This window comes from Chanodichthys erythropterus, chromosome 24 (genome assembly GCF_024489055.1).
Source record: "Chanodichthys erythropterus isolate Z2021 chromosome 24, ASM2448905v1, whole genome shotgun sequence".
NCBI classification, from domain to species: Eukaryota; Metazoa; Chordata; class Actinopteri; order Cypriniformes; family Xenocyprididae; genus Chanodichthys; species Chanodichthys erythropterus.
In genome coordinates this window covers 16767400-16786194 of record NC_090244.1, presented here as the reverse complement: position 1 = coordinate 16786194, position 18795 = coordinate 16767400, and the positions used below count along the sequence as shown (strand labels likewise).

The 18795-nt window shown below is 38.1% G+C and overlaps 1 protein-coding gene and 2 pseudogenes across 1 annotated transcript; all 3 read right to left on the bottom strand.

Moving 5' to 3' along the window:
* Positions 1-5759: 5759 nt before the first annotated feature.
* LOC137014932 (UDP-glucuronosyltransferase 2C1 pseudogene) lies at positions 5760-8293 on the bottom strand (annotated as a pseudogene).
* A 1652-nt stretch (positions 8294-9945) lies between these two features.
* LOC137014900 (UDP-glucuronosyltransferase 2A2 pseudogene) lies at positions 9946-11450 on the bottom strand (annotated as a pseudogene).
* A 2901-nt stretch (positions 11451-14351) lies between these two features.
* Positions 14352-16088, bottom strand: LOC137014788 (UDP-glucuronosyltransferase 2A2-like). Its single transcript, XM_067379309.1, has 2 exons — positions 16035-16088; positions 14352-15936 (listed from the first exon to the last, which is right to left on the bottom strand). The coding sequence occupies exon 2, from the start codon at positions 15927-15929 to the stop codon at positions 14352-14354; it is 1578 nt and encodes a 525-aa protein (XP_067235410.1). The 5' UTR covers positions 15930-15936; positions 16035-16088.
* Positions 16089-18795: the final 2707 nt, after the last annotated feature.

Genomic DNA, 18795 nt, shown 5'->3' with positions numbered 1-18795 from the left:
CCTCCCATAGACCCTGAGCCGAGCGACCATTCATGATCGCCCCCCCCCCCAGCCCGTGAGGGAAACATCATGTGAAAAGGATTTCCCCTCAGGGAAAACCCCTTGGACCTGAGCCACCACTGTAAGGGTCTCATGTGCAGAAGGCCAATAGTAATCACGCTGGACGCAACTGCCATCAGACCCAACAGTCTCTGAAACTGTTTTACAGTGAGAGTGGTTCGAAGGGAGCCTCAGCTAACCCTTGTAATACCACAGCTAGGTCCCAAGCCGGCCTCAACCTCAGTGTGCCACGGAGGAAGCGAGTAACGAGGGGGTCTCGACACACCGAGAAGCCACCCTCAAGAGATGCATGAAAGGCTGAGATAGCCGCGACATAAACCTTCAAGGTTGAAGGCGATAGGCCCTCCGAGAATTTTTCTTGGAGAAATCTTAGCACAAAGCTGATAGGAGAGTGGACAGGGTCCACATTATTCTGTCTGCTCCAAGCAGAAAATAAATTCCATTTATAGGAATAAAGCTTCCTCGTGGCGGGAGCTCTGGAGTTAAGGATGGTCTCCACAACCTCAGTTGGAAGACCAGCATCTATGAACCTGGCCCCCTCAGAGGCCAGGCCCATAGCTTTCACAGTTCTGACCACAGTAGCCTCGGCCACGTCTGTACCATGGCATCCAGACCCAGAGGTGCTGGATGTGTTAGGGAGTACCAGAGTGGTCACTGGGTTGGTTCTCCCGAAGCAAAATTTTTCCATAGGAGATCCACCACTTCTGGGGGGAGTCTACACTCCCCGGGCCTCGGCCCCTGCCTCGACAGAGCGTCTGCTCCCTTTATACCCCAGGATGCAAGCTGCCTTAAGAGAGAGCAGCTTCCTTAGGGACCATAGGAGGATCCGACGGGCCAAGTAGTAAAGTTGGCAAGACCGCAGACCCCCTTGATGGTTTATATATGAGACCACCGCCGTGTTGTCCGTGCGGACCAACACGTGATGGCCTCTCAGGTCTGGGAGAAAGTGTTTTATGTGCCAGGAGAGTTGATGGACCTCCCATAGACCCTGAGCTGAGCGACCACTCATGATCGCCCCCAAGCCCATGAGGGAAGCATCTGTCGTAAGCATTACACAACGACCAGAAGTCCCCAGCACAGGTCCCTGGGACAGGAACCAGGGATGTTTCCACATGGCCAGAGCACGAAGGCATTGCCGTGTGACTTTGATCATGCAAAAAGGATTTCTCCTAGGAGAAAGTCCCCTGGTCCTGAGCCACAACTGTAAGGGTCTCATGTGCAGAAGGCCAAAAGGTATGAATCTAGCGTCAGTGTCAGTTCTGGCAGGTCACGTCAGTCAAGCTTGCATCAGCTGACTCCCAGGTGACTTGCGTCTACCTATAGGAATACGACGCCTATTATGGCATCTATATATAAGCTCCTCAGTATTATCAGCAGCTATTGCATTTCTCAGGAGCAAATTAAATGGCGAATTCGACAGGCAAACAGCATCATCTCACTAGGAATTGTGCAATCGGGAATTTAGCGAAAGGGATTTGTGGATTTCACCTCTCATTCACTGCATTGATCATAAGCCAACTGATTGGAAATGACTGAGTTAAGGTTAGCATTGCTTCTCACATCGCTGCAATTAGACATGGACTGGCAGTTCAGATGATCTGCACTCCCCGCATGAAGAAGCGTTTCAAGACAAGATCAAACATCCACGTTACAGCCGGCTATTTCACTCTCCTTCATCTCTGAATGTTTCCACGAAGCTAAGCTAAGTTCCTTTTAATGCTCATTGTTTTAAAGCTAACTCGTGATGTTGTTAAAGCTATCACTCTTGCTTAGGCTTCTAGTCCTTCTCAGTAAAAATGTTTTTGCAAAGCTTTTGCGATCGTTTTTGGCGATGTGCGTTACTATCTGTTGTCATTGGCAACCGGCTTGATCGCCGCACATGCTGGTCGGGGCGCTTTTGTTTGTATAGCAACATACACGCTGATCAGATCACCATGTTTAGCGCTATACATTGCAGATTCAAGCAGCTTTGCAGTAGATACAGAAAACAAAGATTCATGGTGCAAATGGCTTTTCTGTTGTGGTGCAGCACATAGTAAACATTGTTTTTTCTTAAAGCTATAGTGCCACTGGAAACGCTCGTTCTTAAAGGTCTAGTTGCTATTTAGAACAAGCTGATCTTAAGGCTATCTAAAAAATTGCTTGTTACCAAAGCTCTAATGTCATTGCTGCATACTATAAGCACTACTGTGGTAAGTTCATTCAAGTACATGTTATCTTAAGCTGTTGTCTTAGACTTATGCTCTTTATGATATCCGATCATATCGCAACATTCTGTGATAAGTGAACAAATGTCTGTGGCTTGAAAACTTATCAGAGTATTGTAACATGCTTTTCTTTAAATACACAGAGGTTTCTTATTCAACCCTAACAATGTCGAACTTGATGGTCCTGTAAGGAGTGTGATATCATGGGAGTCTTCTCTTTCGTAGCCAAAGGAATCGGCCCGACTGGAGCAGAAATCATGCTCATGATGAGGAAGCACTGCATTTCATTTCTTAGCTGCACGCTGCATCTAACTCAGAGCTATTGCTGCGGGTGTATGCTTCCCCAACCTGACTACCACAAGTTTAATAATAGTCTGTGATTTACAACATGCTTGTTGTAACAGATTGCTGCCACTAGTGGTGTAAGCTTCCCCCAATAGGAGAGAGAAGAGAGAAAAAAAGAAAAAAAAATTATATTAGGCAATGGGTGTATGCTTCCTCGACTAGATTGCTGCTAACGGTGTAAGCATATATGATATATAAAAATCGCTAACTAAATGCGCTACAACATGCTTGTTGTATCAGATTTGCTGCCGCTACGGGTGTAAGCTTCCCCCATTTATTTATATATATATATATATCTATATATATATCTATATCTATATCTATATATATATATATATATATATATATATATATATATATATATATAAATTCAGGTCATTTAGGTAACTGCATTTTGAGGAAAAATGGCATTCAGATTTTCGCACTCAGTTTGTGTTGGGGGATATCAGTATATGGTTTGTTTTGGGGGTTTATTGCTGCTCTCCCTGCTCTTATCCATGCTAGGCTGCATGGATGCACAGGGAGTTCTTGCCCAGAACAGAACCATACCGCCAATACAAACTCTATGCATTATCTATCATATTTGACGATAGTGGTCCTGACAGAAATCTAGCGTTAGTGTCAGTTCTGGCTGGTCACGTCAGTCAAGCTTGCATCAGCTGACTCCCAGGTGACTTGCGTCTACCTATAGGAATACGACGCCTATTATGGCATCTATATATAAGCTCCTCAGTATTATCAGCAGCTATTGCATTTCTCAGGAGCAAATTACCCTCCTCCATCCCCAGCTCCTCCTCTCTTCAGTCAGGATTGGCCTTATTATTTCCCCTGAATCAGACTAGTTCTCGAAAATGTTAAATGTGTATGTTAAATCATGACATTTAATGGTATCTGCATGTTGGTCCTGTTCTGTTTACCCTGGGGTTTTATTGCTGTTCTCCCTGCTCTTATCCATGCTAGGCTGCATGGATGCACAGGGAGTTCTTGCCCAGAACAGAACCATACCGCCAATACAAACTCTATGCATTATCTATCATATTTGATGATAGTGGTCCTGACAGAACGTTGGACGCAGCTGCCATCAGACCCAACAGTTTCTGGAACTGTTTTACAGTGAGTGACTGGCCTAACTTCACCCCTTTCACGGCTGCGAGAATGGAACTCACACGAGCAGGAGACAAATGTGCCTGCATCGTGGTGGAGTCCCAAACTACACCTAGAAAAGTGGTAGTCTGAGCCGGAACTAGCACACTCTTTTTGACATTGAGCCTCAGCCCAAGCCTTTTCATGTGGGACAGAACAGCATCTCGATGCTGAACTACTAGTTGCTCTGATTGAGCTAGAATCACTTTCTATGTAATACCATGCCATGTAATACTATGATGCCCTGAAGTCTCAGCGGAGCCAGTACTGCATCCATGCACTTTGTGAATGTGCGGGGTGATAATGACAGGCCGAAAGGAAGAACCCTGTATTGGTAAGCTTTGCCCCTGAAAGCAAACCTGAGGAACTTCCTGTGAGAAGGATGGATGAACACCTGAAAGTACACCTCTCTCAGGTCTATCGCCACAAACCAGTCCTCGGACCTGATCTGTGGGATAATCTGTTTAAGTGTAAGCATCTTGAATTTGAGCTTTCATATTGAGCGATTTAACACATGTAAATCTATGATAGGACAAATCCTTCTTTGGAACAATGAAGTAGCGGCTGTAGAAGCCTGACAGCTTGCTGGGAGGAGGAACCCTTTCTATAGCTCCTTTTCGCAAGAGTGTCATAACCTCTTGTTCCATAACCAGAGACTGCTCGGGGTCACCACTATGGGAAAGACCCCATTGAATCTTGGCGGGCGAGAACCTGTAACCCTTTTCTATTATGAGCTGCACCCATTTTGATTTTGGAGACTGCTGTGCCCTGACGCACACTGGGTGGCAGGGTTAGCATATGCATACAGCCTATCAATAAAAAGAGACTTCCACTCCCGCCGTCTGTGACTGAATTCTCAAGCGAGGACAGTACTGCAGTCATGGTAGGACTTCTGACACCTTAAGGTAAACGGGTATAAAATGCACAAGTAATGTTGAACAACAAATCTAAATAAAATTGAAATCGCTGATTATGAAAATGTTGTGATATGTGACTGAGTGACAAGCGCGAGTCTGGAGAAACAGGCGTTTATTTATTTATTCTCAGTGTTGAGAAACATATATTGCCTACATGTGTTGCGTTATTGTGTTAATACTAACTAAAGTAACTAATTATGTTACATAGCCTACTTATCTTATCTTATGCGCACACAGAGGGGTAAAATGAAAATTGCCGTGTTTGGTTTGAAATTTGTTCTTGCTTGAGTTATTTATTTATTTTTTTTGTCAGAAAAGATTTTTACCTATCCACCCGTGTTTTTAAGATTCGGTAAATGACGGACGCTTTAGTTAACACAAGCCCTCGTTATATGACTAACTTCTTGATATTCTTGAATACTCGATGCGTTTGCTCTTATTGGTCCTTTCTATTCATTGTCAACTGTTTTCTATAAATATGTTTGTATTGGCTAACCTTTTATTCAGCGAATGTTTGTCTTTATATAAATATATAAATTTATATAAATCTGTTTATAATTCAAAGACAGCATGCTACAAATAGAAACCCTTTTTTTCTGTGGGATTTAGTAACATATTTGGATATTGGAATAATAAATTAAGTATTTTAAATGAATCTCAATGTTTACTATTTTCTAAGGGTTTCTTAATTGTAGACTAGTTTTCATTACAAAACCTGTATGAACGACTCAACTGTCAGGTTAATTTATGTAAATATAGCCTTCTTGAAATTGCAAACAAAAAATTTTGTCCATATTAAATATATGAATGTGATTCACTTGTGGTTTGTATAAGCACACATTATGCAATGCAAGATTAATCATGAATTAATAAATGCTTTTGAGCAGGTGTAGTAAAATTTTTAATTGTGTCAAATAAAAAAAAAACTTTAAAAGTCAAAATTAGATTAAAGAAGATGGGTTTGTGTGCTTTGTGTATTGTATTATCAAAAATGTAAAAAATTACCCCCCCCCCTCGAAAATTTTTTCCAAGGTTGGCAGGTCTGTAATTGAAACAGCAATGTGTCATTTGCACTCTCAGAGTATGAACACGTCCTTCAGACAAGGTTGAGCAACAGGAAGCATGTTCGCTATATTTTTTTAAATGACTCACAACAACCAAAAACATAGTTTGACAAAATAAAAATACTTAATTATTTATTAAATGAATGAATAAATTAATAGATGACTAAATAAATAATACAATGACTGCAAGGCAAATGTGAATTTACCAAAATTCTTTTTCACATATTTCTATATGCTTAATGCACAGGCCGTACAGATTTAAATATTGCTTTTTAGATCATTTCAGCCTATAATAATTATAGAAATAGCCTTGAATATATAATTAGTCCTCATTAAAATTTAGACTTAGAAATATTAGATTTAAGATTTAAAATTTTCTGTCTTAAAAACACTGGTAATTACACCAGGAAATTGAAGTACAAGAAAAAATTGCAAAGCACAAAGAACAGTTTATTTCAAACCACATATTGTCGCATCAGTCAAGTTTTGTTTTAAAAGATTGGATTTTAAGGATTTATATATGTGTCGTGTCATTTTACAACTTTCCAAAAAAAAAAAAAAAAAATTATTGAGACATTTAATTTGAAAAAGAAATTGAAATATTGGTTATTATGTCCTGAGATTTGAGCCAACTATTCAGTCACTCAGATTTCATTTTCTTTTTAAATACTACTTTAAAACAAAGATATTTTATGATAGAAAAAATCACAAAACAAGACAACACAAATATCATCAAAAGAGTGAAAATAACATCTATACAGTGGTACTCAATCCAGGACATTCTGAAAGACTGTGTTCGTAAATGAGGGGCTCCTCTATTCCTCATGACAAACTCAATCCAGAAGACAGCACGATCAAGAGGTTTCATTGGCTGGTCGTGGTGCAGTCTGGACAGTCTCTGCATGTTCTCCCTGTAAGATGAGTTATGCAAAACCTCCTTTAATGCCTCTAGAAACACATTCCTGTCCAGAGTTGCAAAATCTACAATTTTTGCTGTTCCCTTTGCTTGCATCCTGGAGAGATTGTCAGGTTGGTCAAAAGCTAAAGGAAGGCCTACAATAGGCACCCCATGGTAGATGGCTTCCTGAACTCCATTGGTGCCTCCATGTGCCACAAACACTTTAGTTTGAGGATGTCCAAGCAGGTCATTCTGAGGGAGCCAGTCCACAATCAGTGTGTTATTACCAAGGTTGGCAGGTCGTGGTCCTGTGTGTCTCCAGATAACCTTTTGAGGCAGTTGAGCAAAAGCTGCAGCAATCTCATCATTGTTTTCACTCAGAAGCTGACCAAAAACAGTTCCTAAAGTCATGATGATGACCCCATGCTCTCCTGAGCTCTGCACAAACTCCTCAAGGTCATCTGGAAGTGGCTTAGCTGGTTTGCACTGGAAGCCGCCCATGTAGACAACATTTGGCATTGTGGGTCGTGGAAACTCAAACGTGAAGTCGTTTCTCATGAGCCAGATGTCGGCATTCTGGAGGAGGGATAAGAAATCAACATCAGGGCCAAAATATTTCTGGGTGAACTCTTGGTAATGAGAACCAAAGAATTTGGGATGTTTGTAAAGAACCATTATATATGTCATCACATTCATGACTCTCTGACTGAATGTCATCTTGTCGGTCATCTGTAACCCTGGAACAGGTATATATGAGAGAGGAGATGGAGCTACAACAAAATGGGCTTCTCCGTACATGGTCCAGCGGACATTAAACACAAGAGGGAGGCCAAGACGGTGTGCCAGTAACACTCCACCTCCGAAAACTGGATCGGTCAGAACAATGTCATATGCAGCATCTTTCAGTGAATTCATCAAGGTCTCATTTTCAAACATTGTAGCTGTCATATTGCAAATTTGCTGATGAATTCTTGAAAACGTCCTATAATATTCATCCACAAGTGCCATTTTATTCCAAAATGATCGTCCTTGTCTCTGCATTTTCAGTAATTGAGGGAGAAACCTCTCAGTGAAGTCATTGTCAAATTCACCAGTGTCCACAGTAATGGAAGTGTAGAGAGGAGACTTTTCCTCAATGTACCAGCTAAAAGACCCTCGGACCACAGTGATATTGTGACCCTTTGAATGTAACTCCACAATAAGGACCTTCATATTTATCCAATGACTTCCATCCGCAGGAACGACCAGAACTTTACCAGCATAAGATCTTGAAAGAGCAGATAACAGGATGAACAATCCAAGAAGGCTGAAGTGATGCATCTTCATTGATTACTTTTGATAAGAAGGAATATAACAATTAAAAGAGAACATAAGAACATTTCACAAATACAATGATAAATACCTATTATTGTCCTGAAATAATCTGTAAGGTAGTAGGACAGAAGATATAAAGTCATACAGATTTGGAACGACATGAGGGTTATTAAATGATGAAACAAATTTAATTTTGAGGTGAACTAATCCTTTAAAACAATCAAAAAAGTCTCATACTGCTTCAACAAGGTTTTAAGTGTTACAAAAATGCTGTTAGAAACAATAATGACAGATTTGTTGGCATCATGGAAGAGGGTCAAAAAATCATGAACTCATGTCTGCATTCTGGAAGAGAGAGAAGAAATCAACATCGTCTGGAACTGAACATTGAGTCTTTAATATTACATTCGATATTTGGCATTGTGGGTCGTGGAAACTCAAACGTAAAGTCGTTTCTCATGAGCCAGATATCTGCATCCTGAAGAAGGGATTTGTAATTGATTTTTGATCCAAAGTGTTTATGGCAGACGGAATGGTAATGTGAGAAGATAAACCTCATTTTGTGATAAAGCGAAAACATGTATCCCATTATGTTCTGCACACGTTGATCAAACGTCATTTTATACAAAAGAAATTTTTCGTAATGTGCCTCTACATGCATCATCCAATGAATATTTAGCACAAAAGGGAGGACAAGACGACGGGCCAGGAATCTCCCAACCCCAAAAGCTGGATCTGTCAGAACCAGGTCTTACTTTACAGTATGGAGTGTATCTTTATTTCTTTATTTTCAAATATTTTCCCCATTTTGGGAAAGTTGGGAATGCCAGTAGTTCTAGGAAGTAGGAAATATGAAAAGGTTCCTCCGTTGTGAAAATTAGTCTCTAAGCTCTGTCACGTTGTGACCTCGTGAATGTAATTCCTCAATCAGGACTTTCATGTTCACCCAGTGACTTCCATCCAGTGGAAATACTAACACTTTACCTCCTAACACTTGAAATAATATGCTCAAGAATGCTAAAAAAGTGACAGGGAGGAAATACATCTTCATTTTTAACCTTTGATGAAAGAAATTTGCTTACATTTCAGTTACACAAAATATGGCAACACTTATTTTAATTGTTTGGGTAAAATAAAGGTAATCTGCTTCACTTACCACACAAAGTTTGTCGGCTGTTTATGAAAATCCAAGCATGTGACTGAGCGAGTAAATTTCTGACTGCGTAGCACTCCTAAAATTTGTAAAACAAGTCCTGCCCAGCTAATATGTTCAATGCATTGGGAATCCACTTGGGAAGATTGACACCACATACTTCCTTGTGCACACAAAACATGTCAAAGCTTGTACATGAATGTTATGAAAACTTCATAGATTTATTAGATTATGTCCTCTATAAATAATATTAAACACAACGGTTGTTTCTGGCACAGAATGCTATAAAACACAAAATATAACTGAAATGTGATGGAAATGACACTCTGAACTTTCAGAAATGACAAAAACAATTTACTGTACTGCATAAACTGTTGAACATTATTAGTACACAAAGTAAAGTAGTGAGAGAATGAAAAGTGTGCTTTAAACATCTTGTTAGAGCCATCTTACTTTTCTTTGAATTAGAGTAGAATATGTGTCTGGTTATTGAGATTGGATTTTTTTTTCCATTTCTTTGAGCTGAAAACCTACCCCTATAGTGTCACACCTGTAGGGTCCTGCATAAAGAGATTTAGTAGCCTAGGATGCCTGTCAGTAAAAACACAAACAAGTGTTTAAAGATGTTACATTGTAAGTCACTGTAGTTTTTCAGAAGTGACAGATCAGTCTCACTATGTATAAGAGTCAGGGAGTAATAATATATCATGTACACATGATCAGATTCCTCTTTATTATTATCTAAATCCAGTTAGATGTTTTAAATAATTTAAGATTCACAAAGCACATGCTGTCAGGAAACAATCAGGAAACATTTCAAATGAACTGATATTTCCAGCCATTATTATTCACGTTTTACCTTCTTTCTGAATAAAACTAGACAAAAATATCTAATTGTGTAAACAGTCACAAATGTAAATATAAGAACTGTAGCCATTAAAGTCAGAATAACATCTATACAGTGGTACTCAATCCAGGACATTCTGAAAGACTGTGTTCGTAAATGAGGGGCTCCTCTATTCCTCATGACAAACTCAATCCAGAAGACAGCACGATCAAGAGGTTTCATTGGCTGGTCGTGGTGCAGTCTGGACAGTCTCTGCATGTTCTCCCTGTAAGATGAGTTATGCAAAACCTCCTTTAATGCCTCTAGAAACACATTCCTGTCCAACTTCGCAATGTCCACAAGTTTAGCTGTGCCTCTAACTTTCATTCTAGAAAGATTGTCACCTTGATCAAATACTAAAGGTAGACCCAAAATGGGAACCCCATGATAGATGGCCTCTTGGATGCCATTGGTGCCTCCGTGTGTTATAAACACTTTAGTTTTAGGATGTCCAAGCAGGTCGTTCTGGGGTAACCAGTCAATGAGTAATGTATTATCACCAATGTTGACAGGTCACGGTCCAGTGTGTCGCCAAATAATTTTTTGAGGCAGTCTGGCAAAAGCGGCAGCGATTTCCTCTGTGATGTCTTGTGGAAGATGACTAAAAAGCGTCCCTAGGCACATAACAATGAGTCCATGCTCTCCTGAGCTCTGTACAAACTCCTCAAGGTCATCTGGAAGTGGCTTAGCTGGTTTGCACTGGAAGCCTCCCATGTAGATGATATTTGGCATTGTGGGTCGTGGAAACTCAAACGTAAAGTCGTTTCTCATGAGCCAGATATCTGCATCCCGAAGAAGGGATTTGTAATTGATTTCTGATCCAAAGTATTTATTGCAGAAGGAATGGTAGTGTGAGGTATACCTGGTTTTGTGATAAAGCGAAAACATGTATCCCATTACGTTCTGCAAACGCTGACCAAACGTCATCTTATCAGTCAGCTCCATTCCTGGTACAGGAACATACGACAGAGGTGAAGGAGCTATTTCATAATGTGCCTCTCCATGCATCGTCCAACGGACATTTAACACAAGAGGGAGGGCAAGACGATGGGCCAGGAAGAATCCGCCTCCAAAAGCCGGATCTGTCAGAACCAGGTCATACTTTGCGTTATGAAGTGAATCCATTAAGTTTTATTTTCAAATATTTTCCCCATTAAGGAAAGTTGATTGCAATGCATTTCTTCAAATAATGTTCCAACCTCTGAAACCAGAGTGAGTTGACTCCAGATGGACCAGATGTTCACCCAGTGACTTCCATCCAGTGGAAATACTAACACTTTACCTCCTAACACTTGAGATAATATGCTCAAGAATGCTAAAAAAGTGACAGGGAGGAAATACATCTTCATTTTTAACCTTTGATGAAAGAAAGTTGATTATATTTCAGTTACACAAAATATGGCAACACTTATTTTAACTGTTTGAGTAAAATAAAGGTAATCTGCTTCACTTACCACACAAAGTTTGTCAGCTGTTTATGAAAATCCAAGCATGTGACTGAGCGAGTAAATTTCTGACTGTTTTCCACTACTAAAATGTTGTGAAACAAGTCCTGCCCAGCTAATACGTGCAACACATTGGGAGTGCACATGGGAAAGCTGACACCACACAAAATATGTCAAAGCTTGATGATATTGTTATGAGAACTGCATAGATTTAGTAGAATGGCCTAATAAAATTGCCTATTAAAATTTTTACCCCATACTGTTTTACCAGTTGTTTAGCAAGGAGACAAAGGCGTCATTGAAATGCTTGAGATGAAATGTATATGAGTCATGTGATATGTCAAGAAAATAAAGAAGTATTATCTGTGAACAATAATATATATATATATATATATATATATATATATATATATATATATATATATATATATATATATATATATATATATATATATATATATATATGTATGTTCCAGTAATGGGCTATATTTTAAAAAATAAAAATTATTTAAGACATGACAGTCATTTAAGACAGTCATTTCTGACACAGAATGCTATAAAACACAAAACAATTGAACATTAGTACACAAAGTAAACTAGTGAGAGAATGAAAAGTGTGCTTTAAACATCATGTTAGAGCCATCTTACATTTATTTGAATCAGAGTAGAATATGTGTCTGATTATTGAGATTTCTTTTTTTGTCATTTCTTTGGGCCAGTTGTTCAAAAAGTTTAATCTGGATCAGAATGATCTGGATTTGGAAATCCCATGTTTTGCTATCCAGGATCAGGTAATCCATCTTACTTTTGTGCTGGTTTTTCAAAGAAAAATTGGATTGGATCACCCTGATCCAGATACACACTTTTACCAAATCTGGATTACCAGTGCTCTACGGAGCCCTAAAGGGACATGTTGATAGAAAGATTATGGGTTTTGAATTAAATATAATATTTTTGTTGGATATTTACAGCTGTTTGGTCATTGTTTTATGGCACCAAAATCTTTTTTTACTTTACAGTAGGTTACAGAAAGGCTAAATATGTATATATGTATTTTTTGACCAGTTTTAAAGTTTTACTATATTTTCCTCCTGGAATCCACCTTGAAATCCTACCCGCTGTTGGGATCAGGATAATCCTGTTTTTTTTTTTTTTTTATCAAAGTTATCCAAATCCTACTGACAAGTTTTGAACAACACAAACTGAAGGTTTGATCCAGATTAAAACTAGGATTGGATTTTGCGATCTAATCTGATTTCAGAATCCTTTTTTTCCTTTTGAACAACCCATTTTCAAGATTTGATCCAATCCGAAAGCCGGAATACGATCAGATTACTTTTGAACAGCTGGCCCTTTAAGCTGAAAACCTACACCTAGTGTTGCATACCAGTCATTTAGTAGTCTGCCTAGGATAGCTGTCAATAAAAACACAAGTTTTAACTGCATATTTGTAGGTTTCCTTGTCAGTTTTATTATTTTTCTTTTCTCCTTTTTTTGTCAAACACTTGGATGGAAATAAATGAAGCAAACTTATCAAAAGCGTGTTGACTGGACACTGGTTAATATGGACTAAATGTGTCCATAGTTGTAAAACATTCTCATATTTAATCTATCTCATGATTCAAATCACATTATGGATAAGAAACTGAGAAATTTAGGCCTACTTGCTGAATTCCTGTATTTACTTGCTGTATTTCTTATCAACACTAGATGGCGATTAAAAGTAGCATCCTTACTAATTTGGGTCGTCTGTCATTTAAACTTTTTCAGTTCATGATTTACCGAAAAAGACCCTGACGTTATCGGCGATCACGTGCTTCACTGCAGCGTGCAGGCATGAAACTGACCGGAACGGCGCGAATTTCTGAGGTGAGGTGAAGGTGAGGTAAAGTATGAGTTTTTGAAAGTATTAGCGTTTGAATTTCTGTAAAGTCCTATAAGTTTCATCAGCAAGTGCCATTTCATACTAAAATGATCGTCCTTGTCTCTGCATTTTCAGCAGTTGAGGGAGAAACTCCTCCATGAAGTTATCGTCAAATTCACCAGTGTACATGGAAGTGTATAGAGTAGACTCCTCTTTAGTTGGCTACAACCAGATATTTGAGATTTGGACACGGTGATATTGTAAGTGTTTTTGAATAATCTGTAAAACTGCAAGGCAGTAGGAAAGAAGATATGAAGTTATACAAATTTGGAACAAAATGAGGATTAGAAAGTGATGAAAGAAATAAAATATTGGGGTGAACGAAACCTTTAAAATAAGCGGAAAAAAATTTGCATTCTGGAAGAGAGAGAAGAAATCAACATCGGATGGAATTGAACATTCAGTCTTTAATATTTCAGTTCTGTACAGTTGGACAGTTATTCAGTTATATATTGCTTCATAAACTGAAGTCATTCATATTTTTAATAAGTAGCCTACATGCACAGTTATAATTGATTTACAGTGGGTTTTATCATAGTCAAGCAACAGTCTTCATCTGTCTGTCCAAGTATGCGTGCTCCAACATGTGAAGATCTAAATGATCAAATACACATTGCAAGTCACCTCTTTCTTTCAGAGCATAAGCACAATGCAGAGGCCAATTGTTATCTAATTAATGCTGGACAAAGACAACATTATTGTTACTGCGGCTTTGTAAAAATCAGACTGGCACAGTTGCAGTCTGTTTAAAGCCTTTTATATTACATTTTTAAAAGACAAATTAATCTGACTGAAGTCAAACTTTCTGCATGTGAACACAAAAAAAGAGACTTCATCATAATACAAGGGAAAACTTTTTTCTTGCATTAATCACAGATATGAAATTTGCCTCTATTGAGGCTCAAGATTCTTCTACTGACAATAAAAGCAGCTCTAAATAGTCAGTGCAAAATTATAAGTAAATTTCCACAATGAACCCATACAGTAATTATATATCATGCACATTTTACTGTCTTTTTGAACAAAACTCTAAAAAGATATCGAATCACATATATAATCAAAAATGCAAATATGAAAAGTGTCGCCATTAAAGTCAAAATAACATCTATACAGTGGTACTCAATCCAGGACATTCTGAAAGACTGTGTTCGTAAATGAGTGGCTCCTCTATTCCTCATGACAAACTCAATCCAGAAGACAGCACGATCAAGAGGTTTCATTGGCTGGTCGTGGTGCAGTCTGGACAGTCTCTGCATGTTCTCCCTGTAAGATGAGTTATGCAAAACCTCCTTTAATGCCTCTAGAAACACATTCCTGTCCAACTTCGCAATGTCCACAAGTTTAGCTGTGCCTCTAACTTTCATTCTAGAAAGATTGTCACCTTGATCAAATACTAAAGGTAGACCCAAAATGGGAACCCCATGATAGATGGCCTCTTGGATGCCATTGGTGCCTCCGTGTGTTATAAACACTTTAGTTTTAGGATGTCCAAGCAGGTCGTTCTGGGGTAACCAGTCAATGAGTAATGTATTATCACCAATGTTGACAGGTCGCGGTCCAGTGTGTCGCCAAATAATTTTTTGAGGCAGTCTGGCAAAAGCGGCAGCGATTTCCTCTGTGATGTCTTGTGGAAGATGACTAAAAAGCGTCCCTAGGCACATAACAATGAGTCCATGCTCTCCTGAGCTCTGTACAAACTCCTCAAGGTCATCTGGAAGTGGCTTAGCTGGTTTGCACTGGAAGCCTCCCATGTAGATGATATTTGGCATTGTGGGTCGTGGAAACTCAAACGTAAAGTCGTTTCTCATGAGCCAGATATCTGCATCCCGAAGAAGGGATTTGTAATTGATTTCTGATCCAAAGTATTTATTGCAGAAGGAATGGTAGTGTGAGGTATACCTGGTTTTGTGATAAAGCGAAAACATGTATCCCATTACGTTCTGCAAACGCTGACCAAACGTCATCTTATCAGTCAGCTCCATTCCTGGTACAGGAACATACGACAGAGGTGAAGGAGCTATTTCATAATGTGCCTCTCCATGCATCGTCCAACGGACATTTAGCACAAGAGGGAGGGCAAGACGATGGGCCAGGAAAACTCCAACTCCAAAAGCCGGATCTGTCAGAACCAGGTCATACTTTGCGTTATGAAGTGAATCCATTAAGTTTTTATTTTCAAATATTTTCCCCATTAAGGAAAGTTGATTGCAATGCATTTCTTCAAATAATGTTCCAGTCTCTGAAACCAGAGTGAGTTGACTCCAGATGGACCATTTTTCTCTTCTGATGACCAGAATATGTCTTGTGAATGCATCAAGCAGCTCCTTTTCAATGCCACCGCTATTAAAAACATTGATAGAGGTGTAGAAAGGAGATTCCTCTTTGATATACCAGCTGTTGGAGGCTCTAAGCACTGTCACGTTGTGACCTCGTGAATGTAATTCCTCAATCAGGACTTTCATGTTCACCCAGTGACTTCCATCCAGTGGAAATACTAACACTTTACCTCCTAACACTTGAGATAATATGCTCAAGAATGCTAAAAAAGTGACAGGGAGGAAATACATCTTCATTTTTAACCTTTGATGAAAGAAAGTTGATTATATTTCAGTTACACAAAATATGGCAACACTTATTTTAATTGTTTGGGTAAAATAAAGGTAATCTGCTTCACTTACCACACAAAGTTTGCTAGCTGTGCATGAAAATCCAAGAATGTGACTGAGCGAGTAAATTTCTGACTGTTTTCCACTACTAAAATGATGTGAAACAAGTCCTGCCCAGCTAATACGTGCAACACATTGGGAGTGCACAAAAAAAGGATAACATCACATACTTCCTTGTGCACACAAAACATGTCAAAGCTTGTACATGATATTTTATGAGAACTGCATGCATAGATTTAGTAGCTTCTAAGTCCTTTACCATCCAAATAAAATAGCCTATTAATCAACTACAACAAAAAAATTCACCCCAATACAGTTTTTCCAAATCTTGATGTACTTGTTAAGTAAGAGACAACAGCGACAGTGAAAAGCTTGAGATGAAATGAGTCATGTGAAATTAAGATATTACATGTGAACAATATTAATAAATGAAGAAAAAATAATTTTTAACACAACAGAATTCTATAAAACAACATAATTGAAATGTGATGGGAATTACACTGAACTTTCAGGAAAAAATGACAAAAACAAATTATTGTAATGCATACACTGAACATTATTAGTACACAAAGTAAACTAGTGAGAGAATGAAAAGTGATAGCTTTAAACATCCTGTTAGAGCCGTCTTACATTTATTTGAATTAGAGTAGAATATGTGTCTGGTTATTGAGATTTGAATTTTTTTTTTTTTTCATTTCTTTGAGCTGAAAACCTATCCCTAGTGTTGCATACCAGTCATTCCACCAGATACACCTGTAGGGTCCTGCATAAAGAGAGGAGATTAGATTAAAGAGATTAGATAGGATAGCTGTCAATAAAAACACAAGTTTTAACTGCATATTTGTAGGTTTCCTTGTCAATTCTTTTCTCCTTTTTTTTTGTATGTGTGTCAAACATTTAATAAATGAAGCAAACTAATATAAACTAAAGCATGTTGACAATAGATATAATATATAATATGGGCTAAATGTGTCCATAGTTGTAAAACATTCATATATTTAATCTATTTATCTCACGAATCACAGTATGTATAAGAAAATGTGAAATTTACTTGCTGTATTCCTCATTTAGTTGCTGTATTTCTTTCTAACTCTAGATGGCGATTAGGAGTTGCTCAGGCAGGCCTACTTACCAATTTGGGTCAGACCCAAAGGCCCAGACGTTATTCACTTTAGAGCAATTATATGTGCAAATTATATAGCAAAGTTTTATATAGTAAATTTTCATGTTTTTGCTCGGCTTATCACGTGCTTCACTGCAGAGCGCGAGCACGAACCTGGCCAGAACGGCGCGAATTTCTGAGGTGAGGTATATTTGCACGATATTAGTTTTTGAACGTATCAAATTATGAAGTTATAAACGGGAGCATGGGTTTTTTTGGATTACTAGAGCTTGTTTGTGAATCCTCAGATGAATAACGTAAGTGATAGATAATTTAGATTACATTGTTTAGATAATTTTCTGGCTTTTTTAAAACTTGAATATTTTTTTGTGTTGTTAGTTCAATACATTTCTTAGTGTTTTAGGTTAACATGAGTAACACAATAGTTTGGTTCTTTGGCTTTCCTCCACCTTACACAGGCTAAGTTACATGAACCAAACGCTATATAGGCTAACAAAAAGTTATTTCAGGTAACAAATTATGTCTATACATATATATATATATATATATATATATATATATATATATATATATATATAGCTACATAGTCTATTTTCATAAAATAAAAACATAACTGCAAAACAAACAAACTAAAAAACAAAAGCCTACTTTACAATTTTCCTTCTTTGTATATGTATATATTTAAACCCACATTCACAATAAAACAGACCTATTTTGCCTGTGTTAAGCAATGTCAGATCTCTGCAAATAAAATTGAAGAACTTCGCATTAAAGCTAGGGTCTGTTTTGAATACAGAGAAGCAGGCGTTCGTGGAAATGGTGTTCACGGAAATCCAGACATGGCCAGTTCGCAGTTTGAGGTGGATATATGGCTCTCTGGTTTGGGCCAGTCGTTCTGCAGCATCAGGCAAGAACCGAGGTGGGTGAGTGTGTGTGCGTTTGGGAATGAAGGCTGGTGTTCCCAGTTCACAGTGAGAGCCACGGTATGTAATACTGATGTTGAATTGCTTTGCTTAAGTTCAAGACCTTTTTAATTTACAGAGGGAGTTTGGGAATATCATCACCTGTGGAGTTTGTGTTCCACCCTTTGGAAATACAGTAAGAGCTGCAGAGCAAATTAATTATACTGGGAGACTTTAACCGCTGCAAACTGGAACTGTCATTAAGCAAAATGTCGATTGCGCCATAAGAGACTATAGAATTATAGACAAATGCTATTAGAATGTAAAGAAGGCATATAATGCAAAATCAAGGCCCAAATTATTATTCCACCAGTCTTGAAGAGTGCTAAACCTATGACTAAAGATGTGTCAGTGTGGTCGGAAAACAGCATTGAGTCTCTGAAAGGCTGTTTCTTATGCACCGAGTGAAATATGTTTACACTGCTGACATTCATGAAATCACAAAAACAGTAACTTTGTAAATTTCTGTACAGATAGTATGGTTACTGAAAAATAGGTAACTATTTACCCAAATAACAAACTTTATATCACAAAGGAGAACTTAATCAGTTGCTTAAAAGAAAAAAAAAACAACAAAAACAAATTCTAAAGGAGAACATTTACAAGTCTAAGACCCAAAGGATGTGGAATTAAATAAAAAATATATAACACATATGCAACCAGCAAATGATGATTTACAAAAGGCTAA

Coding starts and splice junctions, on each gene's coding strand:
- LOC137014788 (XM_067379309.1), bottom strand. CDS start 15,929: ATGAAGATGTATTTCCTCCCTGTCACTTTTTTAGCATTCTTGAGCATA.